The sequence below is a fragment of the Eutrema salsugineum genome, unplaced genomic scaffold (genome assembly GCF_000478725.1).
Source record: "Eutrema salsugineum unplaced genomic scaffold, Eutsalg1_0 scaffold_13, whole genome shotgun sequence".
NCBI lineage: Eukaryota > Viridiplantae > Streptophyta > Magnoliopsida > Brassicales > Brassicaceae > Eutrema > Eutrema salsugineum.
This window is the reverse complement of record NW_006256885.1, coordinates 2,860,103-2,884,697: the sequence shown is the minus strand read 5'-3', so window position 1 is coordinate 2,884,697 and position 24,595 is coordinate 2,860,103. Positions and strand designations below refer to the sequence as shown.

At 38.2% G+C, this 24,595-nt stretch overlaps 9 protein-coding genes across 13 annotated transcripts; 3 read left to right on the top strand and 6 right to left on the bottom strand.

Annotated features, from left to right (window-relative positions):
• The first annotated feature begins 359 nt into the window (after positions 1 to 359).
• On the top strand, positions 360 to 1,221 carry LOC18023689. The gene has a single exon (XM_006406529.2). It carries the CDS (start codon positions 441 to 443, stop codon positions 1,032 to 1,034), a length of 594 nt encoding a protein of 197 aa, XP_006406592.1. The 5' UTR covers positions 360 to 440; the 3' UTR covers positions 1,035 to 1,221.
• A 1,086-nt stretch (positions 1,222 to 2,307) lies between these two features.
• On the bottom strand, positions 2,308 to 3,071 carry LOC18023688 (oleosin 1). Its single transcript, XM_006406528.2, has one exon. The coding sequence runs from the start codon at positions 3,032 to 3,034 to the stop codon at positions 2,537 to 2,539; it is 498 nt and encodes a 165-aa protein (XP_006406591.1). The 5' UTR covers positions 3,035 to 3,071; the 3' UTR covers positions 2,308 to 2,536.
• Positions 3,072 to 3,213: 142 nt separating this feature from the next.
• LOC18023687 (single-stranded DNA-binding protein, mitochondrial) lies at positions 3,214 to 4,580 on the bottom strand. Its single transcript, XM_006406527.2, has 4 exons — positions 4,268 to 4,580; positions 3,817 to 4,043; positions 3,548 to 3,648; positions 3,214 to 3,423 (listed from the first exon to the last, which is right to left on the bottom strand). The coding sequence occupies exons 1-4, from the start codon at positions 4,517 to 4,519 to the stop codon at positions 3,344 to 3,346; spliced, it is 660 nt and encodes a 219-aa protein (XP_006406590.1). The 5' UTR covers positions 4,520 to 4,580; the 3' UTR covers positions 3,214 to 3,343.
• A 626-nt stretch (positions 4,581 to 5,206) lies between these two features.
• Positions 5,207 to 5,890, top strand: LOC18023758 (mavicyanin). The gene is made up of 2 exons (XM_006406526.2): positions 5,207 to 5,393; positions 5,502 to 5,890. The coding sequence occupies exons 1-2, from the start codon at positions 5,207 to 5,209 to the stop codon at positions 5,888 to 5,890; spliced, it is 576 nt and encodes a 191-aa protein (XP_006406589.1).
• A 252-nt stretch (positions 5,891 to 6,142) lies between these two features.
• LOC18023757 (DEAD-box ATP-dependent RNA helicase 51) lies at positions 6,143 to 10,075 on the bottom strand. Its single transcript, XM_006406525.2, has 13 exons — positions 9,938 to 10,075; positions 9,206 to 9,608; positions 8,917 to 9,102; positions 8,550 to 8,735; positions 8,147 to 8,230; positions 7,817 to 7,858; positions 7,666 to 7,734; positions 7,279 to 7,578; positions 7,146 to 7,184; positions 6,952 to 7,056; positions 6,809 to 6,877; positions 6,581 to 6,706; positions 6,143 to 6,486 (listed from the first exon to the last, which is right to left on the bottom strand). The coding sequence occupies exons 2-13, from the start codon at positions 9,578 to 9,580 to the stop codon at positions 6,325 to 6,327; spliced, it is 1,743 nt and encodes a 580-aa protein (XP_006406588.1). The 5' UTR covers positions 9,581 to 9,608; positions 9,938 to 10,075; the 3' UTR covers positions 6,143 to 6,324.
• A 708-nt stretch (positions 10,076 to 10,783) lies between these two features.
• Positions 10,784 to 15,173, bottom strand: LOC18023756 (nucleolin 2). 4 transcript variants are annotated; one of them, XM_024159695.1, is made up of 20 exons: positions 15,049 to 15,173; positions 14,923 to 14,953; positions 14,460 to 14,617; positions 14,284 to 14,367; positions 14,109 to 14,201; positions 13,941 to 14,015; positions 13,759 to 13,848; positions 13,585 to 13,674; positions 13,392 to 13,487; positions 13,202 to 13,300; positions 13,023 to 13,103; positions 12,829 to 12,861; positions 12,548 to 12,739; positions 12,264 to 12,430; positions 12,064 to 12,181; positions 11,887 to 11,981; positions 11,703 to 11,802; positions 11,490 to 11,581; positions 11,135 to 11,400; positions 10,784 to 11,037 (listed from the first exon to the last, which is right to left on the bottom strand). In XM_024159695.1, exons 1-20 carry the CDS (start codon positions 15,076 to 15,078, stop codon positions 11,006 to 11,008), a joined length of 2,022 nt encoding a protein of 673 aa, XP_024015463.1. In that variant the 5' UTR covers positions 15,079 to 15,173; the 3' UTR covers positions 10,784 to 11,005. The 4 variants fall into 4 exon arrangements, with proteins under 4 accessions (XP_024015463.1, XP_024015462.1, XP_024015464.1 ...); XM_024159694.1 differs by having other exon boundaries at positions 15,046 to 15,162; XM_024159696.1 differs by lacking the exon at positions 13,023 to 13,103 and having other exon boundaries at positions 15,046 to 15,162.
• Positions 15,174 to 16,526: 1,353 nt separating this feature from the next.
• On the top strand, positions 16,527 to 18,522 carry LOC18023754 (protein S-acyltransferase 11). The gene is made up of 4 exons (XM_006406521.2): positions 16,527 to 16,544; positions 16,908 to 17,130; positions 17,228 to 17,526; positions 17,785 to 18,522. Exons 1-4 carry the CDS (start codon positions 16,527 to 16,529, stop codon positions 18,271 to 18,273), a joined length of 1,029 nt encoding a protein of 342 aa, XP_006406584.2. The 3' UTR covers positions 18,274 to 18,522.
• Positions 18,523 to 18,553: 31 nt separating this feature from the next.
• LOC18023753 (uracil-DNA glycosylase, mitochondrial) lies at positions 18,554 to 20,517 on the bottom strand. The gene is made up of 7 exons (XM_006406520.2): positions 20,180 to 20,517; positions 19,832 to 20,061; positions 19,592 to 19,750; positions 19,464 to 19,494; positions 19,226 to 19,361; positions 18,998 to 19,081; positions 18,554 to 18,908 (listed from the first exon to the last, which is right to left on the bottom strand). Exons 1-7 carry the CDS (start codon positions 20,463 to 20,465, stop codon positions 18,842 to 18,844), a joined length of 993 nt encoding a protein of 330 aa, XP_006406583.1. The 5' UTR covers positions 20,466 to 20,517; the 3' UTR covers positions 18,554 to 18,841.
• Positions 20,518 to 20,958: 441 nt separating this feature from the next.
• On the bottom strand, positions 20,959 to 24,148 carry LOC18023752 (zinc finger CCCH domain-containing protein 38). 2 transcript variants are annotated; one of them, XM_006406519.2, is made up of 4 exons: positions 23,918 to 24,148; positions 23,088 to 23,425; positions 21,303 to 22,995; positions 20,959 to 21,209 (listed from the first exon to the last, which is right to left on the bottom strand). In XM_006406519.2, exons 2-4 carry the CDS (start codon positions 23,372 to 23,374, stop codon positions 21,177 to 21,179), a joined length of 2,013 nt encoding a protein of 670 aa, XP_006406582.2. In that variant the 5' UTR covers positions 23,375 to 23,425; positions 23,918 to 24,148; the 3' UTR covers positions 20,959 to 21,176. The 2 variants fall into 2 exon arrangements, with proteins under 2 accessions (XP_006406582.2, XP_024015237.1); XM_024159469.1 differs by having other exon boundaries at positions 23,963 to 24,132.
• Positions 24,149 to 24,595: the final 447 nt, after the last annotated feature.

The window sequence follows — 24,595 nt, the reverse complement described above, 5'->3', positions numbered from 1 at the left end:
AGCAATTTATAATAATTTTTACTTTAGAACTCACGAATTGAAGCAAATACTTTATCAAGGAATAAAATTGAAACACGTTGGAGTTTTATCAAAAGATCGTTGATGCATGTCTCTCGCATGCTCGTTTGGTTTAATACACAAAACATATCAAAATAAAGAGAATGCAATCATAAATCGTCCTAATCATTCATGCATTAATATCATATTATATAAAACGAGATCATCACTGACACAAAGAACCAAGAAAATGTCAACATAATAAAAGATGTCAACGCAAAGGCTACCGGATTAGCCGGTAAGCTAACACCCTTTGGACCTGTATTTATATAAATATACGTAACCCCAACCAATTCAAACGAAGAATAATCTCATTAATATTTTATCGTTTGAGACTTTGAGTTTAAACCCACTTTTCACTTGCCGGAGAAAACGACGGAGAGATGGAGAGATCGACGCCGGAACATGTCTCCTCCACCCACAAACGTTTAAGCGTGAGCTTTCTTGTCTCTCTCATGGTACTTTGTGCAAGACACGCAAACAGAGTCTCTAAGAAGCTTAAACTCAAGCCTACTAAGAAACGAAATCACCTCGAAGACTATCTCGAGAACCCTAAATCTAACGGCGAAGGAGAAGGCGCCGGAGGAGGAAGGTTTGGATGGAGTCCGGCACGTGCTTTTTCGCCGATGAGAACACGTCCTAAGGAGCTTTTGACGACTCTGAGCAACAAGGCAATGACTATGGTTGGCCGGAAAAATAAAGCATACGACGGTAGTGGAGGTACGCCGGCTGCAAGAAAGACGGCGGCGGAGATGGTGGTGGAGGAGGACGAGGAGGAGTACGGTGTTTGGCAAAGAGAGATTTTGATGGGAGGAAAATGTGAGCCGTTGGATTATTCCGGTGTGATCTACTACGATTGTAGTGGACATCAGCTAAAGGAAGTTCCTCCGAGGTCGCCACGTGCAAGTCTAGTGCCGGATCGCCCGACCCGTTCTTATGTTGGGTCATTGTTAAACCCGACGGGAAAAGAAATTTAAATTTAGTGAATTTGATTGATGTTCGTTCTGTTTTGTGTGTTATCAGGTGAGTGTTAAATTTCGCTAGAAGTTACTTTGTTCCCTTGTTATTGATAGATGACATATTACATGTTTCAGGCTTATTATTGTGTACTTTATACAGTTAATACTTTTTGGCAAATTATAAAGTTTTGTGGTAGTATTAAAAGATATACTAACGGCTCAGTTACAGCCGTTCATTACCGGGACCATAGAAAAAGCGACTAAATATGGTTGAGTTACATTTGTATTTTTAGCTTTCTATTGCGGGTATGTGTTATTATTTATATATGGTATGATTAAACTTTGAATCCATTATGCGGTAAAACAAGGTTCCAATGATGATGGCCTTAATTAACCGTGTTAATGATTACTAATGCCAAAATAATTTCCTTTGACCAAATCAACGGTTGACGTCCGGCCAAATATGGGTGTTGACTTGAGGGCCCGATGCTTTTTGTCTGCTGACTTTGACCTCAAATCATAACACAACGAAGTCCATCCAAACGATTCCACCTTTAGATTCTTAAATATATCCCTAATGTCCTGTTCTTAAATGCTGTCTCGAGTATTTAAATAATATGCAAAAGAAATAAAAGGAAAGTGTTGTAAGATTATAAAGCCTATACATGAATTAGTCTTATATTTTGTACACTGGTATTGGTTTGAGAGGATGAAAAGATCATTAGTTGGCTGCTATAAAATCTTAAATCGAAATTTCACTCATGTAATTTTCATCAACTGTCTTTTTTACTCATTTATCCTACTTTTGTCGTTTCACAAAATTTCATTTTAATCATTTTGATATATTATCATAGTCGTGGGTTGATTTATGAACTAAGACAATTTATTGTAACAGAAATTTCTTTGCCCTCTGTAGCTGATTTAACCTTCAAAGAATCCGTCCGTTTTTATTTTGGTCAGAGATTCAATCTAGTAATATAAGTATATAACACCATTCAAAGATAGATAATTGTCATGTTCACAAAACGTATACTTAGGGCTGCAATCAATAAAATTATAGGAATACAAGGTTCTAATTAACTTGAGTAGTGTTTTTGTTTTTCAAACTTTGACGAGGCTATATTATCAAATCATATAAATAAACTTCGTTATTAGAAAAAGGACACAACAAAGATGTAGTATGTTCTTCCCTAACGTATGAAATAAGCAAGGAAGATACTCCTATCAATCTATCATGCATTGCTTAGAAAACGCGATCTTATGTAGTCATATTATATACTTTCGTGAATCTTCAAAATTTATAATTCAAACATAACCGAATGAAATTTAACACACGCACCCAAAATCTTAAAAAGCTTGTACATAACCAAAATATATTCTTTGGCTCTTCTTCTTATAAACGGAAACAAAAAAAACAAAATGTAATACTACCACGAACCGTATTAATCCTCCATAAAAACCGAACCGCGATCGGTTAATATCACCATGAACAAGAGTACTATACCGACTGGTTCAGGTCATCAAGCACCAGGTGCCGCATCTTTAGCTCTGCCGTGGAAATATCCACCGTACTCTCTAGCGTAATCTTTGACGTGAGAGGCCGTGTCATAGATCCGACTACGTGCATAATCCATTTGATCCGATCCAACCGGGTGCATTCCACGGAAATAACGGTACGTCCACAACACAACGGCCACCGTTCCGACAAGAAAACCGGTGACGGTTAAGAAACCGACAACGATGACAAAAATGGGAATCCAGATCGGACTCGAGACGATGATCACCGGAAGAAACACAATGAAGGCTATTGTGGTGGCCGTCGCGGTTACACCAAGGAGGAAGAGGAGGATTCCGGTGGATATGAAGAGAGCAAGGAAACCAAAGAGCTGTGAGGAGGTTGGTGAATGAGATCGGAGAAGGCGGAGAAGGGAAGCATAGGAACTGTTGTTGCTGCCGGTGGTGTTGCTACCGTATATGGGCCAATATTGGGCCTCGCCGCTAGAGAACGTTTCCGCCATTGTAGAGACTGATTGTTTGCTTTTGTGTGGGTGATTGAGAGAACAGAAAGAGGAAAGGGTGAAACAAACAAATGGAGGATATATTCAGCTTCGAGGTGGCATTCATGCAAGGTTTCCAAACACGTGTAGATAGGTCTCTGTTTCATTGTCTTTAATCGAGATTTTGGTTTAGACTCGGTTTAATTAAAAATTTTGGTTTAGACTCGGTTTAACTAAAAATGCATTGATCAAGTTACAAGAAGAGACAACAAAAGCGAAAAAGATACAATACCGAATTGTGTCTCGTAATGACAATTTATATGCTAAAAATCAGTAGTAGCCAACGCCTCTAAGCTCAGAAGAACTTGGCTGCTGCATATCACCAGCTTTACCTAAAAACACAACTCGGCCTGGAGGAAGAAAACACAGAGATCAACATCTGATTTGTTTTTTTTTTTTTTTTTGCAGTTAAATATGAACAATGCTAAATCTGAGTGAACAAAATCGATTTCTTTGGAGTTGAGCCATTTATACCGTTTCTACGAATTGCGACTTCTCTTATACGTCGAACCAAACCAGTGACTGGATCAGTGAAAATCTTCGTCTCCAGATTACCCTCCAAGTAAACAATTGTGCTGTTGCATAGAACACGGATATGTTTATTCACTGGCACAAGCATGGAAAAAGAAAGCAGCCATTTTGATTCTAGCAACTAAGAAACCACCTAAAGCTTCTTCCTTTTTTATTCACCGACATGAATCTTAGAGAAATCAAAATACCCATCACATAATAAGAGAACTAACCCGGGTTCAACGTTCTTCAAGACAAGATCTGCCAAGCGTTCAGGGTAAACAGAGACACGGTGCCACTGCACTGCAGAACGGTTCGCATATTCTCTAGGGTCTTCGTTAATCATCGGTCTCCGGTTATTCCTGATCCCACCGGTTCCTACAGAGAAGAGAGTCACTGTTCTTCCACTCTTCAGCTTCTTCTGCAGTGGCAGCTGTCCCACTTGCCCCACCAAAATTGCCTGAAAATTAGCACAATTCACTAATAAGCAAACCAAAGGAGACCTAAGATATTCAGAAACTGACTAACACTGATCATACTCGAGAATTAAACAAGCTAAATTGCAATGATCTCCATGGATGGTTCGAGAAAATAAAATAACAAAACGGATACAATTTCCGATGGAAATGGCTATAAGAAATCAACTGGAACTAGAACCGATTTCGAGGGGAGGAAATTTGGTACCTTGTAAATGCCAGCATCGAGGCCATTTTCGAGGGGATGCTCTTCCATCACGCGTTCTTCTCCGGACACTCGAGACATTGGATCCGAATACTTCGATTCAAGGGGCGATTCAGTGTCCGAGTTAGCCGATAACTCGTCCAAGTCGGATGAGATGCTGTTGGAGCAGAAGGACATGGAAGATTGAGAGAATCGAGGGTTCGAGAGAAGGGATCGATAGAGTCTTCTCGAAAGCGTGGCCATTGAATTCGCCATTTTTAGCTCTTTCACTGAGTTTTCGAATCGAAACGACGAAATGTAGGATTCTGGGTTTAAACGTCTTAAACCCTAAAGTGCTCGAAGCTGAGAAAGTCATTGGAACATTTTGGGACAATGAGCCTGAATTATTCCAAATCTAAGAATATTTACCAAAACTTTATTAAATAACAATTTCAACCCATAAATGAAAATCCGTATAAGCAATAGCATAACTGGTCACACGCCGTATGTCCGTATCCTTAGGTGTAGTTTTGATTTTAGATGTTAAAATATGTGCGTAAGTGATACACATTTTCACCAAAACTATCTTTAAAAGAATTCTTTAGAAAAAGACATCGTCCACATAATTTCAAATTTGTAACTCAGAATAAGAAGCACGTATCCCATAAAATCTGATATTACTCAACAACTTCGAGTCATGTTGTTTTCACAAGTTATCTTTCTGATTCAAAAAATGTAAAATACCAAGTCAAAGATATATCCAATAATTATCCCTCAAGATGTGGTCAAGACTAACAGACCTCGAAATCTCACTCTTTTTAAACTCAAGACCTCGAGTGTTCACAAGCCATAAAGAGCAGAGAGAAGAAAAAAAAAATAGTCCTCGTTACTTAGATTTCTGCCAAGAACAAATCCCCTTTTTTTTTTGTTAGAGCTCCCTAGATATCATTCCAAAAACAACAAATGGGTTCAATGAAGATGATCACTCTCGTTACGCTCCTTGTATCATTCTTTATGTTTTCATGTGTTTCAAGCACTGAATTTGAAGTTGGAGGAGAAGATGGTTGGATCGTGCCAAAATCTACGGCTCATGGAGACATGTTTAACCAGTGGGCTTCAGACAACCGGTTTAAAGTTGGCGACACTATCCGTAAGTACTTTTTTTTTTTAGTTCTTTCCTTCTTTTTCTTTTTTGTATGCAACTTTCATCTTAAAAATATGTAATTTCTTGTGGGGATTTTGGTTTATTTTGGCGAAGGTTTCAAGTACAAGAAAGACTCGGTGTTAATGGTATCAAAAGAAGAGTACAAGAAATGCAAGGCGACTAAACCGCAACTCTATTCGAACAACGAAGACACGGTTTTCAAACTAGACCGTCCCGGTTTGTTTTACTTCATTAGCGGTGTATCAGGCCACTGCGAGAAGGGTCAGAAGATGATCATAAAAGTCATGGAGACGGAGGAGTCTTCGCCAGAGTCTCCTCCTCCTTCCTCGTCTTCGTCTTCTTCATCTTCATCTTCTTCTTCACCATCTCTACCGGCGTCAACTCACAAGAAGAGCAGTGCCTTGAAAAACGCAGTCCAGTTCAGTAGTTCCGGTTTTGTTGTCTTTGCGATTATGGCTGTTTCGGTTTTTGGTTTGGTTTAGTTACAGCAAACTTTAGACCGGTTTAGCATTTTGTTCTCTTTAGGTTTTCAACTATTTTCGTTCTTAGGCAGTGAGTATTCCGAATAACAATGACCGGTCTAGGTTTCAATCTTCACATGTTCTCCCTTTTATTGTAATCTCATTATTTCTCAACTATGTTCTTTACGATTTCCTATATTTCAACGTCTTAGCGTTTGACACTTTTTGTTCTAAGAAAACAATCTCTGGCCCCTAAAGAAAGCTGTCATAAAATTAATAAAACAATTCTTATAACAACTCAAAGATCTGAAGTAATACAAGAAACATTTCATCTATAATTAAAAAGCAGAGTACTGTTACTCTTCAGACAAAACTCGGTGGTAATTAATAAAACAAAAAAGGTTTCCCAAAAATGAGGAGCAGAACACTAATATTTAAAGGCTGGTTGAGAAACTTCATGCCTCTTTAGGATTGGACTTGCCTTTGCCATAGGGACTTTTAGAAGAGAAGCCATTGCGACTTTGCTGATTCCTCGCCTTCCTCACTTTCCCAGCTCCGCTTTCTATGTTCAGATTCACTTTTGGAGGCGAAGAGAAGCAGAACGATGCAGCAACCGCCTGTGACAATCCAATGACAGAGATATGAAAAAACCTGCTATCTTCTAACCCCTCAAGCACAATTAACAAATAGTCTATTTGTGTGTTTTTATACCTGGAGATCGAGTCGGTGAACATTGAAGATATCTTTCAGAGAATGTGAATTGTATGCTGATATATAAGCTCGGTACGCGTCCTTCGCTAACCTGTTCAGATTATACTCGTTGGCAACATACTTCTCCTGCGGAACAAGTGCAAGAAACGATGTTATTATCACAACGAATCCCAATTACAAACGGAAAGTTATTCACACACAGCAAATAGACTGAATCAGAACTATTACCAGCGCAGATCGAACATTCAAAAGCTTCTTCTCATTGAACTCAAGCTCTTTCACAGGTACTTTTGCAGCCTGCAGGTTAAAGTACAAATCAGTAAAACAAGTGGGTTTACCCTAAAAAAAAAGATTCTAAATACCATTCATACCTTAAGGTATCGAACAAACTGAAGCTCTTCAGGGATCAAGACAAGCAAAGCCTTTCCCTTTGCTCCTTCTCCACGAGCTGTTCGACCAACTCTATGGATATATTCCTGTAAACAAACAGCACCCAAGAACAATCTAAGATACACAAACAGACAGAAGGTATATAATTAAGACCAGAGCGAAGTATTTCTCTTACCGTTGGCTTGTCTGGAGGATCATACTGTATAATCCAGTCCTACAGATAATAATATTCAACACAATGTTATTTCAATATTGGGTATAATTAAAGCGTTAGTTATCAATGCAAAGAACATAGTGTGGATACGTACCACGGAAGGAATGTCGAGACCGCGAGCAGCAACATCAGTACATAACAAGATACCTTTTTCTGCTTTCATAAAGTCGAAAAAGGTTTTCGTTCTTCGGTTCTGATCTAGTCCGCCATGGATATCACAGCTATCCACCTTTATTAGTTTCATGATTTCAGCATGGAACTGTACCGACTTACACGTCGAGAAGAACACCATTATCTTTTTATTTAGGTTCTTTTTCAAAAAAGAAATTAGAAGCAGAAGTCTTTTTTCGCTCGGAACAACACAATAGCCTTGCTCCAATCCTTCATTTGTCACCTAACAGTTTTGGAAACTTAGTTAAGTAAAATCTCAATGGCATGCTCCTTAAATTTTCATTACCAGAGTGTTTCTTTTGATCCATACCTTGCGTCTACCATCGTCGACATCAACATGAACAGGAGACGTCAATGACACCCGAGCAAGATCTTGAACCTGTTACGATTCACCAAGACATAGCATAATTAAGAAACAGAAAATACTAATAATGACAGTACCGCAGCTAATAGAAAAATACCTTAGAGGTCTGGGTGGCAGAGAATAGTGCGGTTTGCCTAGTCTGCAGAAACATGGTAAGAACTTTAATCAGAACAAAATCCAAGCCATAGTATTGCCAAAAACTTTGGCACATGATTCGTGTAGACATTTGAACATACGGAATCCAACAAAACTATTTCGCTAGTAGGTTTTGGCTGAAGAGACTAACAATACCATGGCTTGTTGCTATGAAGGAAAAATTTACTAAACAAAAAGAAAAGAAAAGGAACTTATGATGCTTAAAGTTAATATTCATCTAGTTTTCTCATCTCTTCTTTGAATACACTTAAGACCCAAAGAGATGATTTACCTTTGGTAAAATCTTTAGAATCTTATTCATGTCTTCCTCAAAATTTTCTTCCAATATCCTGTCAGCTTCATCGATCACAAGGCACTGCAATTTATAGGAGCATATGCAAAGATAAATCCCAGTGGAGTCATCGACAGCATAAAACAGAGTATTCACTACAGCCCATGCTAGAAATATAATTATTAGCCAAATATTTTGTAGTTTTCCCTCTAATTCTAATACAGGTGCGGCGGAAATGAATACCATATAATAAGCTGTCTACAATTCATCTATGGCTCTTTTACTAGTATTGTTTGTCTGTAAGAAATGATGTCTATTGGCTCAACAGTAACAGTTTTAACATCTACCCCACAAAATGAAGAGAAGTACACGCGCCAAAAGAAACTATGAAAAAGGACAGTACCTTCAGGTGCTTAAAAATGAAACCTTTTGTATGTTGAAGATGGTCAAGAAGACGCCCAGGAGTTGCTATCAACAAATTTGAACCATTCGCAATACGTTGGGCTTCCGACCTTCTGTTGTTGCCACCAATGACCATGCTGACCGTCTGTGAATGATGCTTGAGTAGCTCCTCCGCAACGTTTTTAGTCTGAGATAACGTACAACAATATTTATACTTTAAAAATCGAACACAATTGCAATGAATCATGTACATGAGAGATAAATTTCTACCTATCCCACTGCAAGAATTACAGGACTCATGTACTCACAGTTACAGTATGGTTGATGCTAAGTTAAAATGCCATAGGTTAGATGAACAGGGCATTTACCTGAATAGCAAGCTCCCTTGTGGGGCAAATAACGATCACACCAGTCCCATTGCGAGGAGAGAAACGCTCTTTAAACAGCAACTCTACAGCCGGTATGAGAAAAGCAAGGGTTTTACCAGAACCCGTCCTGGCAGCACCAAGAACATCTTTTCCCTCCAAAAGGGGAGGAATTGATCCGGCTTGAATCTATAGCAGAAGATTAAGAGACTTAGAAACATACTCTGCTAAAAAGACCCTGTTTTGCAAATCCAGTTAAAAACATCGAAAAAATGGTATCAGATCTACTTACTTGCGTCATGTGCTGAAAGCCCATCTCCTTGATAGCTTCAAAAGTCTGCTCAGATAAGTCCAGGGATTCAAAAGTTTCATTAGTCATGATCCCTTTACTGACAACCACGATCTTCTTCTCTTCTTCTTCTTCTTCTTCGTCTGCTGTTTCTTCCTTTGCTTCCACCTCTTCATCTTCCTCTTCTTCGATTTTGCCTTTCCCTTGCAACTTCACTTTCTTAACCTTCTTTTCCCTCTTCTTCTGGACTTCATCTGTGTTTTCCTCTACGTTGTGGGTTTCTTCTTCCGTCCTTTGCTGGTCGTTCTTCTTACCACGGTTTCGCTTTCTTATCCTCTTCTTGATCTCTTCACTGGAATTCTTCTCCAGTTCAACCATGTCTACGCTCTTTCAATCAATCAACTCTCTGCAGAAAAAATTACAGACTTGTGTAAATGGAGGAAAACCAACATATTTTGAGAATGTTTTTAATCTATGAAAGAAGGCAAGTTCTAAGACTGACAAAGCAAACTCTCTCCCACTAAAATTAAGGTTTGTATCCTAATCATCGGTCTCTAAAACCGTGAATTTCAATTCTTAATCCAAAAGAATGTGGGTAGAGATTGTAAGAGCCCGTGTATTACAATAGAACATGAAAAATTTAGGTTTTTCTCAATCCCAGTAATGGATTTATTATCGATACAGAGCTTGGAAAAGGAATTACTACTGCAAAAGAGAAACAGAAAAGAGACTTACCCACTTGAAGGATGCGATAGCGAGCAGAATTGGATAATTTAGCTTGGGAGAAACTTTGAGAGATGGAGAAGGAGAGAGAGATGAGAGGGAAGAACGCGGCGTACAGAAATAAAGGTTTAGGGTTTAACGAGTGTTGTGCAACTCGTAAACCTTCGAGTTGTTTTTTTATTTATTAATAAAACTTGTTTTTTATTATAAAATATTTAAAATATTAAATTGTAAGGAAAAACCTTATAAATATTAATGTTTTTTTTTTTTTAAAAGGTTTCAACCGTCGTTAGAAAAAAAATTGTTTCGAACAAACACAACACATGCGCCAAATTTGGATTCATTTTTTTGTTTTAATGTTTTTATCATTTTTGTTAATGTATTTAAGTAATTTGATCCCTCAAGAACTAGACAAAATTAAAATAGTTAACGAAAAAGTTACACTGTGAAGCCTTTGGTCAAAAAAAAAAAAAAGTTACACTGTGTCTTGCAATCTGTCGAGCCAAAAGCATAACATTAATTTTATCAAATACCATCTATGTTTCGAAAAGTATGGCTTGAGCAATGGAATACACAGAGAAGATAAGGCAGTAACTTCACATTGTCTGAGCTCTTTCACTAAAATAAAAATTGAGCACGAAATGGTGTAATCTATATAAAACTGATGTAATCACTCTCAGTATTTGTATGTTGTTTTTTTTTAATATATATTGTTCCTTCACATTATAATGTTTTTGACCACCTTGGTTTGGACTTTCAGTCTCTTTAGTTTTTAGTTGAGAATCTGTCAATAAGATAGTTAACATAAAAAATCTATCAACTAGAATGAAAAAAACTTCAAATTGTAAATTAGACCGGTTGTAAATTGTAAGGAACCATTACTGAAGCAAGAGTTAAGGGATTCATTCAACACCCACAAGGCGTTATTAGTTCACAGAAAGAAACCAAACTCTCAACCTTAACATAAAGGGTAAACTCATCATAAGCTTAATGTTTTTCTCAAATTCCAAAAAAAAAAAAAAAAGAAACTAGGCCGAAAAAGAACTAAATCAATAGAAGAAAAAGAAGAGCCAAGCTTTTTCACTCATTATCACCAAAAACGGTCTTCTTCCCTGCAAGACAATACAAAAGCAAAGGTTATGAGAAAAAGATTCAATACAAGGCAACAAAAGAAGCTCAAGGGAGAGATGAGGAAGAAAGAAACAAAACCTTGGGCTGAGGCAAGTAAACTTGGTTTGCTGGGTGTTCTTCCACGTCCTCTTTTAAAAGGGACACTGTCGTTGCCCCTTGGCCCCCTTCCACGTTTGTTATTAAAACGGCCACCATTGTTGTTGTCCCTTGCACGTCCTCCACTACGATCAGCACTCTCTCCTCTTGGTAGAGCCTTGCTCACCATTATGTTCCGTCCTCCAACTTCACTTCCGTTTAGCTCCAATGCCTTGTTTAAACCATCCTTCAAATCTATGAAAGCGTTCCTGAAAGACAACATACGTTCCATGAGTAACAACATCATCATCATTCATCATTCATCATTCATTAGCGCGGGAAAACAAGAGTTACAAACCCCCTGATAGCACCAGTCTCAGGATCTGTTGGAATAGCAATCCTTGTGATTTCTCCACAAGCACTAAAATGATCTCTCAAGGCACTCTTGATCTGAAGATGTTCAGAACAGAGTTTTTTTTTTTAGTGTTTGCTTCAGAGATTTTTTAATATAAATACCTTTTATCACATGTCGAGTTGGTTTTAAAACAAAGTTGAAGATGAGGATTTTTACTTCATGTTCACCGAGAGAAGAGTCGAATCCTCTAACAAAAATCGTTTTACTTTGGCTTCCTTGTCCTTTGTCACTGCTCTGGTAGTTGCGAGCAGCATTGCTGAAAACATTCCAGCATTTTTAGTGTTTGCATCATACACAATCAACATTCACAACAAGCTCATATGGGAGGTAAGAAAAGTACCTGCTTCGTGGAGTAGTGTTGGAAGCACGCTTTTCGTTAGCAGTATCAAGCCGAACATCGCGGCCTAGCAATGGTTTACCGTTCAGCTCCAATGCCTACATCCAACAAAAGATCCAGTCATAATTGTAATTCTCCACTTACCACTTAATGATTCCAAAATAGCCTGTAACAACTTACCTTCTGAGCTGCTTCTGCAGTAGCAAATTCAATATGCCCAAATCCTTTAGAACTGCCATCTTCATGCAAAGCAAATCTAACATCGACGATTTCACCAGCTTCTTGGAAGAATTCCTCACTGGATATGAGTTATATGTATCAGGCAACCAACATTTTATCGGAATATCCAGAAGAAAAAAATACATTTTGTACATACTTACATGTCAGATCTCTTGATATGATAGGAAAGATTTCCAGCAAATAGTGTCCTTGATCCTCCTTGAGTCCGAGTGGTTGGTGTCTGAGCAGTTGGGGTCTGAGTGGTTGGTGTCTTCAATTGTTTTGCATTTGATTTAGGCTCTGCCTCCACCATTTCAGTATCAGAATCCTGGTTTTGATGAAAAGATGATTAGTGTTGGAATAAATAAATTTTATCATAGATTCTATATAGAGCTGTTCTTCATACGAAATACATAAAAGATGTAACATCATTATTGGTAGCTACCTTTTTCTTTGGAGTTACTTTCTCATCTTCACTCTCTTCCTCACTAGATTCATCACTACTGCTTTCTTGTTTAGAAGCATTATTGGTAGCTACCTTTTTCTTTGGAGTTACTTTCTCATCTTCACTCTCTTCCTCACTAGATTCATCACTGCTGCTTTCTTGTTTAGAAGATTTTGTTGATGAAACTTTAGCCTGTATAACAAGGCAAAACATTTTACTTCTATCGACGTACACTTATGCTACAAAAAAATAATAAAAGATAACTTGGCGGAAGAACATACCTTCTTCTGAGGAGGTTTTTCATCATCACTTTCCTGCAAGTAACGCAATAATATGGACTAGGTAAGTGTATAGAATAAAAGACATCACAAAACCTTTTAAAGAGCCAAATCTTCAGAAATAACAAATAACAAATACTCATATATTATCATGTTTTATTAGTATACAAAGAACTAGAAACTGCGTCAAAACAAACCTCATCATCAGAATCCTCCTCTGATGAATCTGAATCTGACATGCTTTTAACAGAAGCTGGAATCTTTTTTGTAGCAGGTTCCTTTTTATATACAAAAAAATAGTAAACAAACAATTACTTTTTTTCCGCTGATGGTTACTGAATCTGAAGTAACAAATAACTTGGAAATATTTCCAAACCTTTTCATCTTCTGATTCATCCTCTGAGGATGATGAATCTTTTGCAGCTGGCTTGGCATTCTTAACTACTGTTGGTTGCTTCTTTGGAGAGGCAGGTTCCTAATTATGTTTTTATCAACAAACAAAACTGTAACGTAAGCATACTGTATCCCTGTAACATTAAGCTAGCAATATGTAATGCAATTTTTACCTCGTCCGAGGAAGATTCATCCTCTGATGAACTGCTCTCGGCCTTGGCTTTGGCTTCCTTAACAGTTGTTGGTTGCTTCTTCGCAGGGGCGGATTCCTTATTGTTTTTTAAACGAAATTGCAATTAAGACGATGTTCTAAGCATAAGCATATGTCATGAAATTTCTTTTAACTAGCAATGAGTCAATTCATACCTCGTCGGAAGAAGATTCTTCCTCTGATGAGCTGCTCTCTACCTTGTCTGCTTTCTTAACAACGGCTTGTTGCTTTGGAGGGGCTGATTCCTAATTATAGTTTATCAAGAAAGTGTAGATCAATATGAAATTCCTCTAACAAAACATTGGTTTAATGCGTAATAATTCCTCTACCTCGTCGGAAGAAGATTCTTCCTCTGATGAGCTGCTCTCTGCCTTGGCTGCTTTCTTAACAACTGCTGGTTGCTTTGGAGGGGCTGATTCCTAAGTTAATTAAATTAAAAAAAAGGCAGTTGTAGATTAATATGAAATTCCTCTAACATTAACATTGAGCTAATGTGTAATGATTCCTCTACCTCGTCTGAAGAAGATTCATCAGATGAGCTGCTCTCTTCTTTGGCTTTCTTAACTACCTCTGGCTGTGCAGATTCCTAATTATAATTGATCATAAAACAATTTGTAGATTAAGCATATGACGTGACACATCTCTAACAGTGATAGAAGTGTGATTATGCAGTTTATACCTCGTCTGAAGAAGAAGAGTCCTCATCAGATGAGCTACTCTCTGCCTTGGCTTTCTTAACGCTTGCAGCTAGTTGCTTCTTCGGGGAAGGCTCCTAATTATGGGAAAATAAATTGAAAGTAAGCACAAGATACCTTTTAACATAAAGAGAATGTTGTCTATGATGCAATTCATACCTCATCCGAGGAGGAATCGGAATCTTCAGAAGACGAGTCATCTTTCGTCTTAGACAGAGGCTTCTTGGCAAGGTCTTTCTTAGTCTGAATGTTCACAAAAGCAAATAAATTCAGCTTGAATATAGACAGAACATTCTCCATGAATTCAACTCAGCTTAACTAAGGTCTAAACATACTTTCTGTTCTTCCTCGGAATCAGAAGAATCTGATGAGTCGGAGCTGCTGGTCTCCACCTTCTTCTTCTTTGGAGGTGCCTTCTTCTCAGCTTGAAACTCTTTCTTCTGCTTCTTCGGATTCACTTTGGTGTCCAGATCAACTTCCGCATCTCTCTTACCTAAAAGTGAAGAGACAGAACAAAGTCAAAATCCCAAAAACAAAAGTGCTGACATAGTCATCAACAGACAAAAGTAGTCAAATTTCATGGAACCCTCTTTGTACACAACACAAAGATACACTTTTTTTCAATTATTATTGAAATCGGATGCTCTAGTGTTCGTGTAAGAAACTAGAAAAGAACCAAGATTCAATAGAATGCACAATTAACAACAAGTTCAGCATCAATAACATTAATTCTTCTCATCGTTCAACAAAATTACAATTCGAGAACGAACACATCGAAGAAAAAAAACAATTTTTTACCTTTCTTCAATAGTTTCGTTGTAGCTTCGACCTGGAAACAGAGTTTCGATTAGCTTCGGAGAAGGTAAAAAAACGTACTACAAAACAGAGAGAAGAAAAAGTGAAGGAGAGAAAGATGAATACTACTGTGGCGGATTCTTTCTTAGACATGCCCATGACAACTGCTGGAGATTGACGATCGCTGCTGTTTAGGTTTTACGAGTGAATTTGCGACAGTGGATTCAAGATTTTTGGTGTTTAGGGCTTTATAGAAAGATTAGTATTTAAGCTCTCTCTCTCTAGTCCTGATTTTGGGCATAAAAGTCATTTAATTATTTATTTTTCCTTTTTCCCTTAGGCGGTGAAACTTGATCTGTACCGTCCACCTCATACGCGATTGATCTCTTACCATTTAAACGATCGATTTCTAGTCTTTAGACACTTGACTCGCAAGCTTTACAGATGCAACTTTGAAGATTAGATAATTTAACGTGATCCGCGAAAAAAAACAAATGTTAGACACTTGACTCGCAAGCTTTACAAATGAAACTTTAAAGATAAGATCATTTAAAGTGATCCGCGAAGAAAAAAAATGTTCTGTGATCAGGGCCATTAGGCCACCATTCGTAAACAATCAAGTCCTTCAAAGTGATCATTCGTAGACAAATTGGTCGTGACCAAAAAAAAACTATACACAAATTGGTGTTGGGATTTGACATTGACAGACACATTTTTTTAAAATCAAATTACTTGCCGAGGATTCTTTTTCGTATGACCTCGAATTAACAAAAAAAAAAAATCAAATTAATTTACAGGCGTTACAATAATAATTTTCTTAATGCATTATAATTTGGGTTATTACAAAAAAGCAAATATAATAGAAGGACCAAAAATTAGAATAAAAATATCGAGAGCGCCTACTATGCAAAGTAAATTCATTTTTCGTCGCTCTGTTCAAGATTTCTTCTCTTCTCCCTCACACTTCCGATCAAAAATTTCCCGGTGTCTATCGTCACCGTCGCCATCGGCGGATAGTTACCGGAAGAGGGCTCTGTAGAGTTAGAGAGAGAGAGAAGGAACTTGAGTCTCTCAATTCCCTGAGATGCGTATCTGTAAATATAAAGATGGTCAACCCTAAATACTTGTGAAGAATCGGATGCTTTGTGTCATGGTCAAGCAATCCCGGATTGAAAGATTGAGAAAATCGGACAACAATCTGATCAGATCTCTGTGGAAAGACCGTAGCTTCAAGGGAGCTGATACTTGTGTTTCTGCGAATCAACAACGTTGGACCCTTCACCCAAGATTAGAGATTTCGAATATTCTGACTGACAAATCAGCGGAAACGTGGCTGTTCTGTTTGCTTCATTGATTACCATTTGATTAGCAGATGATTGATGGGATTTTCTTCGGTTTAGTGTTTTTGATATACATAGAGAGAGGGATGAAGTCTTGATTGTGAAATTCGTCCAAAGTCTCGATTTTGGGTTTTGTTTGAATTTTGCGATTTCAATAGAGAATAGATTTTTGGATTTTTTTGTGTTCTTGGTTCTTAACTCTCATCAATCTTCTGCGATTTCTGAAGAAACCTTGTTTTTTGGTTTCGTATCCGATAAAGCTGAGATATGGAAGAGTCTTCCCAGGTTAGTGGATCCTTCTCTCTCTCTGACTATCTTCACTGAATTTTCTTGAAGTATTTCATCCTCTGATGCCTGAGTGTGTGTGAATAATAAAATCTTGGAAATTTTGGCTAGTTTCAAAAAACGTGTTTGCTTGTTTTACCGAATTAGGAATATAAACCTGCTTACAGTGTGGATTTTTTGAAAAACTTATGAATGTCTATAGGGTCTTGTAATTTAGTTGCAGATTATATGATTGGAAAAATGCACGAAGAACGCAAATTTTCACCAAATCACAATTCAGTTTTCATCAAAATAGAGGGACCCTTGCATAGTGGTACTGTTCTCTAAGATAGAACTTTTGCTTTTCATTTTTTTGTACTCTAGGGGAGTTTTGTGACAACCATAAATGAGGATTATGAAGCAATTTGCTGGGGCTGTGGACTAAACCTTGTTCTTCCATCATACGCACCTGTTTTCAAGTGTGGTTGGTGTGGTGCAATCACGAATCAGAATCCAGTCAGACTTGAAACCAAAAGATTTGGTTTGAGACGTTTCCGTGACCGGTGTTTTGTCGTTATCCTCGCTGTTTTCATGCTCTTTGTGATATGTAAGCACCTCTAAATTATCCAAGAATAACAAAAATTTAGAAATGATAATTGCCAATTTCCTGTTGAAATATACTCTTTTGGAAAATAAACTTGCAGGTGGTGGGATTTGGGCTGCGTATCCAGTCGTGTTTTCGATCAGCTTGGCTTGCGGGATTTTCCATTCTCTCACAACAGTGTCTCTGGCGATATCAACATTATCAACGTTCATACTTGTTGCTTTTAAATGCGCTGGGAAACCAACAGATATTCTTTATGGAACCCACCCTGGAGTAGGGAATGGTGCACTTAACAACTATACCTTTTGTCACTACTGCTCCAAACCAAAGTCACCTAGAACCCATCACTGTCGCACATGTGGCATGTGTGTCCTGGACATGGATCATCATTGTCCCTTTGTAAGTCTCATTGCCAATACCAACTTCACATATATTTCTTCGAAAGACTTCAATATAGAATGGGTTTCGAGTTTGGCATTTTAGAGAAGTTACAGACTTGTACCAGGTTTATCATTGCAAACTATTTCATACTTCCTTTGGTATTCCTCAATCATAGAGTACCTGGTTACGATACTTGGTTATCAATACCTTAACTTGTGTCCTTACGTACTGTTTATGAGCTTAAGGTTAATGACTCTTCTTGTGTTGTATTTGCAGATTGGGAACTGTGTTGGTGCGGGTAATCACAAAAACTTCATTGCCTTCCTTATCTCGGCCGTCATAAGCACAATCTACGCTTCTGCTATGTGTGTGTATACCTTGATTCATATTTTGCCACCTCTGGAAAATGGAGCAGCGTATGCATCCGATGTGGCACATGCTAATAGTTTATCAGTTATGAGAGTTGTGAAGAATATCGTGCTTGCTTACATAGCCAACGCTATCTTCATATCTGTTCGAGGCCTTGTTCTAGTCTACCTCTTTGTGGCGAGTGTTTCCGTGGCGATTGGGTTAAGTGTTTTGCTGTGGCAACAGCTTAGCTATATTTATGAAGGCAAGACTTACTTAAGCCATTTAAGATCTCAAGGAAGTGAGGAAGATGGTGAAAAGAGCTGCATGAATCTTTTGACGTTTTTTGGGTGTCCATATTCAATTGAAAGGCACTTGCCAACTATAAGGAACTTGAGGAAAAAACATAAGACATGAGAAGAAGAAGAGAATGGTAAAGTCAATACGTTCGTTCTATTTCCTCCTGCAACATTAGGAGCTTGTTTTGGTTATTCAGAAACATTAATCATACTTGGAGCTTACAGGTAATGGAGATTAGCAAAGTTTGTATCTCGTTTGTGAAAATTTATGATCATAGAATATAGTAAATTTTGTTTCAAGATTGTAAATTTCTTTCCCCGAAATGCCTTGAACTCGAGAATAACAGTATATGGGGTTGCACAAATATCTTTCATGCATTTCTCCATACTTTTAACATATTCAACCATCCATACTTTTAACTTCTTCATACTTTGTTGCAACATGGAAGTTCTATAACTAAGCAGCACTAATATATAATACACAACATTCTTCAAAGACTACAAAATGAAGACACAACCTATGCTAGTCGTCTAACATTTTGTGATAACATAGTAATTCACAAAAGAGGAGCATTATATAACTGTTAAATCTTCAAGCTCTGTTCACCAAAAGGGATTGATGGAAAATGGTAGGCTTCCCAAGAGCACTCATAGTTCGTCTTGGCTTTAACATTACGGTTAAGAGGTTAAAGTTGCCAGTCTATGGGTGGAATCCCCATTTGCCCGAGTAGCTGGTTTACTCGAGAGAAATGCCTGTTCAAAGGTGGAACACTCATGGTTAAATTATGAATTGGGACAACATAAGCACAATGCGCAGATTATGGCAGTGGACTAGACCTAACCTGCAGTTAAAGAAGCCTCTGTGCGCCGATAAACCAGATGGATGAGCTGCTGTGAGTATATGATGTTTATTCCCATCGATCAACCTGCAATAATCATAGAAAAGCTTATACCCTCATACAAGATAAACAATGAAAATAATACATAAGCGTAATAAATTTACAAGTTTAACTGGTACTGATGTTTTGGAGGTCGAAAATGGAATTCTAGTCGTAAAACCAAAAACCTACTTGGATTTCTCTTGAGCGTATCTTCCCCAGAGGAGAAAGACCACACCTTCCTTCTGCTGTGAGATACTTTGAATAACAGCATCAGTGAATTGTTCCCACCCTTTCTTTGCATGTGAATTCGGCTGTTTGCTCCTTACTGGATTTCAAGGCAAGATAACCGACATGTGTGTGAGAAGAAATTCCAGAATTTTTAAAAGTTTTTATACTTACAAGGCCATGATGCGATAACAAACTTTACCTGTAAGAACAGCATTTAGCAGCAAAACACCCTAAAAAGAAAACTCAAAAGTTAAAATCTCTCCAAGTTAACTAACTGACAATTGATGGAACAAACAAGTGGAGAGAGCACAAAGAAACTCCAGTTACCTGCACAGCCCATTTCTGTAGATTACCATGACGTGGGATTGAACAGCCAACATCTTTCTGAAGCTCCTTAAATATGTTCAAAAGGCTAGAAGGAAGCTTCTCTCCTTCAGGCACAGAGAAGGACAAACCCATAGCTTGACCGGGTCCATGGTAAGGATCCTACTCAAAACAGAGGAAAACTCGTTAAAGCACAAAATGAATCTCATCGAGGAATACAGAAGTACATTCCAAATGATGTACCTGTCCGATAATGACAGCCTTGACACGATCAAAAGGAGTTGTGTTGAGGGCATTGAAAACCAAGTGCTGAGGCGGATAAATGGGAGGGCCTTTACAGTCAGCGATGATCTCACGTTCAAGGAAATCAGAAAGGTTTTGAGCGTAGGGTTTATGCAATTCTCCAGGAATAGCCTTAACCCATGATTCTTCCACTAAGAGCTCACTCAACGGCACGTAGCAGCTTCCTTTAGCTGCAATTTCCATCCCAAAATCAATCAGATTCGCTAAACCCTAGAAAAGGTCTCTCATTTCCCAGTTCACGGATACTCAAGGGGACAGTAAATCAGCAAAAGAAAAAAAAAATCAAACCTTTCGCTTTTGTGACCTTCTCGGTGCAGACGGCGAGGTTGCGCTTGGATTTGGCAACGAATTTATTGAACTCGGAGCGAGAGATTTGTTCGGGTGTGAGGCCAGACGAATCGTCGGCGACGGAATTGTTAACTGTAATGCGAGGCGGCGATTTAGCTGCCGAACCCAGATCGCGTGACCCACCGGCGGCGGAAACGGCGGGAAAAGAGGAAGAAGACGAGGAAGCTTTGAGGCGTTTGGCGGGTTGAAAAAAATCCATTAGGGTTTTGGATGTTGACGAAGCCATTTCCGTCTCAGAAATCAATTCACTGCGAAGAAGAGATTCCGAGCTTTTTTTAATTCTCACCAAATTCCCAATTTTTAGTTATTCCCTGAAAAAAAATTCAGAGAAGAGTTAAAATGGCGGGAGCGACGGTACAGGTCGGTTTAAACCGGTTAAGAGACCAATCAATTTGCTGCTGCATCTATTTAAGAACAATCTGCTAAATTATGCTAAAAACAAGTTTCCCCTAAAAATTCTTTAAAATTATACATTAAAAAATTTTATCTAACAATCCCTTCTGTATAATAAAATAAAGATGTAGATGAGCAATTTTTCCCTAAATCATTTTTCTTTGTATAATAGGATAGATGAGCAATTTTTTTTCCTCTCATAAAATATATTAACACTCACACTTACATATTCCATTTAATAATTTTTTATTTATTGCTCAATGCACTGAGAATTATTAAAACTTAATTATCAAGTTTGTATAAAATAAGTTATGTCAAAGTAGATGATTGCAAAAGTATACAATTTATTAATAATTTTTATTATATTAGGATATATAATCAAATAAGTTAAAAAACTCTCCAAACTGAAACACTCAATTCTCAAAGCTTCAAGCCAAAAATTATGCTAAAAACAAGTTTTCTCTAAAAAATCTTTAAAATTATACATTTATAAAATTTAATCTAACAATCCGCGCATAGCGTGGATAAACATATTACAAAAACATCAATCCGCCTTCTTGAATTTGCTGATATATGCCTGGAATAGATGACACAAACAAAACAAGGGTTAGAAACATGGTTGATTTATAGTTTTGGAAAGTAGAAGATAAAGGTTTATCTATAAAGGCACCTGCACAAGCTTGGTAAGCTTTGGTTTTGAAGCAGATAGATAATGGTCAATCTTCTCCTGAGTTTGAGGGACGTTTCCACTTTGCATGGTACCAGTCACTTTCTCAACTACTTTCTTCACAATGTTCTTGTAACCATCTTTGTTCATTTTACCTTCTTTCCAAGCTGGTTTCAATAGCTCCTTAACAATCTCAACAAGCGCAAACTTAAACGCACGCATCCCTTTCGGGTCTTTCCCTTTCTTGTCCTCTTCGTCGCTCCCATCACCGTCATCTTCGTCTTCATCTACCACGTTCTCAGCATCTTTGGTGTCTTCTCCAGTTTTCTTACCCTCTCCTTCTTTGCTAGCTTCATCAGTCTTTTTCTCTCCGTTTTCCTCAGAAGCCTTGGGATTTAGCGCTAGCTCCCGAGTCCCATCAACATCGTTTACCTGTGACGCAGCAACCGTTGAAACTCCTTGGGGGCCAGTGCTCATCCCAAGTCCCCATAGCAGATTGGGATTATTACTCACGGAGTTACTTTGCGTAGTAGTAGCCAGGTTTGGTTGAACAGCCATGGAAGATTCTGAGTGCAAGGGCATCTGCAAAACCTGTGTAAGCTGCTGTGGAATGGGCTGTCCATTAGCAAAAAACTGCGCTATAGATGCTGAGATGTTGCTAATCTTATCCATCTGTTCTCTCGTCACGTCATTTTGGACCGGAACAGGTTTCTCCACAGTTGAGTGATGATTATCTTCATAAACCATTCTACTCTCAGGGTTGCTCAAGTTCGAGCCTAGTGAGAAATCTGCAGCAGCAGCAGCTATCACTTGTTGACTTCCTCCAGCGGTTTGTGAGTTTTGGTAAGGCAACACATTATGATTCTGACTGAAAGCTTGAACGGGAGGAGCAGCCATGTTCACCGGTTTCTCAACCATGGGTTTGTCACCATATGAAAACACATCACTACTCCTCTGATCATCTTTGAGATCTCGAGATTGTGAACTCTGACCAATAATGCCAACACCAGACTCTTCCTTCTTCATGGGGTTTTTCACACCATAATTCCAATCTGGAGACATCTCCATACCATCAATCCAGCTACTACCGTTGCCTTTAGCTTCAGAGATTCCTTTACTGGCACGAGAAACTTCGATCCCACCGAGTTTCCCATTATTCAATCTCTCAACATCATTCCATCTACTATGATTTCTATTGTCCTCTCTATAAAAGTTGCTTTCTTGAGGCTGCTTTCTATCACCACCATGATGAGAGAACCTGCAATGCTTGCCATTACGACAGAACCCTGCAGCGAAAAACTTGCACGGAATATTCGAACTCCTGTGGAATACTCCCTCACCATCAACAACATCCCTTCTTTGCGTTTCTTTCTCTCCCGTTAACTCGCTTCTGTGCCTTCTCAATCTCGGATCTGAGACGCCATCATGTAAATGCTCCCTTCTTGAACTATCCTCTGGAAAATCAGTATCATAGCCAGACGACCTAGCACCTTTCATCATTGCATTTTCTCTGAAATCATCAGCCTGATATGTCATCCTGCTTTGACCACCGCCTCTCTTATTGAATTCCCTGCTTGACAGAGACGAGTCTCGTGTCCTGGACTTGTGTCTATCATAAGATCCTGCATCTCGCCTTGCTCTATAGACTGGGCTTCTGCTACGGCTTCTACTTCTGCTATAACTTCTACTACCACTCCTGGAAAAGAAAAAGGAAAGAGAAAGAGAGACTTAGAAGAAAAGAGCAGTCTACTTTTTTTTTACTTACTGAAACAACTCTCAAACACTAACCTATTGAAAAACTGCTGCCTAGTTTCATCTTGTTCAGAATAATAGCTGTTATCGTTATTCTGCGCAGCTCTGCTTCTACTCCTAGCTTCGCTCGAGTGCTGATCGTCTGCAGCAGCAGACCTCCTACTACCGTTACTCTCTCCGTTGAACAGGACAGGCTCGGGCTCCTTGTCGCGGTAATAAGAACCTGAATTTGCATTCACGCTAGAATGATGATGATGATGATGATGATGTGTGTCTTCTTTAGAGTCCCATTTTGAAACATGTTTTCTTCCCGAGCCACTCATTTTTCACCCCTAAGGCTCACAAACTAATAGCACCAAGAATCAACAGGTAATCTGCAGATAACAAAAATGTTCATAAAGAGAGGAAAGTAAGTAATGAAGTAAAGGAATAGGTATGACTAAATTTAAAAAACCTCCTCTTAAGTGGAAATTTCTGGTGTTGTATTAAGCTGCTTAAAGCACCATTGACTTACTTTGTCATAGCCTCATAGTATAGATCTCTAATAATGAAACCATTCATTCACAGAAAAGAGAACCCACGAAATCTTCAACCTTTTAATGTTATGCGAGTCCGTTAAACTCAGAATCCTAGAGGAAAAATCTTGTCTTTCAATTGAAAAGATTGAATTCAACTACTAAGTAAGTGAAGAAGCACCAATCGTGGAAGTAGACGAATTGACCCGAATATGAAATTGGTACCAAATAGAACCTAAATTGAAAAGAAAGCTAATGCGAATGGAAAAACAAAAAACAAAAAAAAAACAGTCTAAATTGAACCTACTTGGAGGAGCGACAAATATCTCGAACATTAACTAACTAACTCACTTGAATTCGAATAGAGCTTGCCATCACCAACAGAGAGAGACAAACCTCTCTCATTGACAAGTCGCCGTACGCGAATCACGAGTGAAGCTTCTTTGTTTCTAGGGTTTCCAGACGAGTAAGAATCTGGTCGGATGTACGATAGAAGAAGACCGACAAAGAGTTTAACTCTGGTTCTTCTTCGACTTTCCAAGTTCTAGGTCTTTTGTTTTTTAGCCTCCGACGACAAATCTTACAATTTCTTCGCTGAGATTTGGCCTTGGCATATAAACCGAACCAGAGCAACCCGACCCGAAAAACCGGGTTCGGGTCAGATTCGGTTTAGCTGCAAAAACCGAACGATTTTTGTGTAAATCTAATTTGATTTTTGGGTTGATTCAGGTTTAACTCAAAACTCGATCACGTACCCGAAAAATTACAGATATATCATATTATATATATCACATATACATATATATACTTAGATAATTCGGATTTTATCGGGTAAATTGAGTTATTTGGATCCATTTTTATATAATCCGTATCAAATATCTTATTTCTTGAGTAATTCGGAAAATTCGAGATTAAAGCCGATCCGAATAGTATTTTTGGTTTCATTATGGTTTCAGTTAAAAATCATAAAACCGACTCAAATCTAAGAAGACTCGAACCGAATCAAATTTTTTTCGGGTCATATCCGGG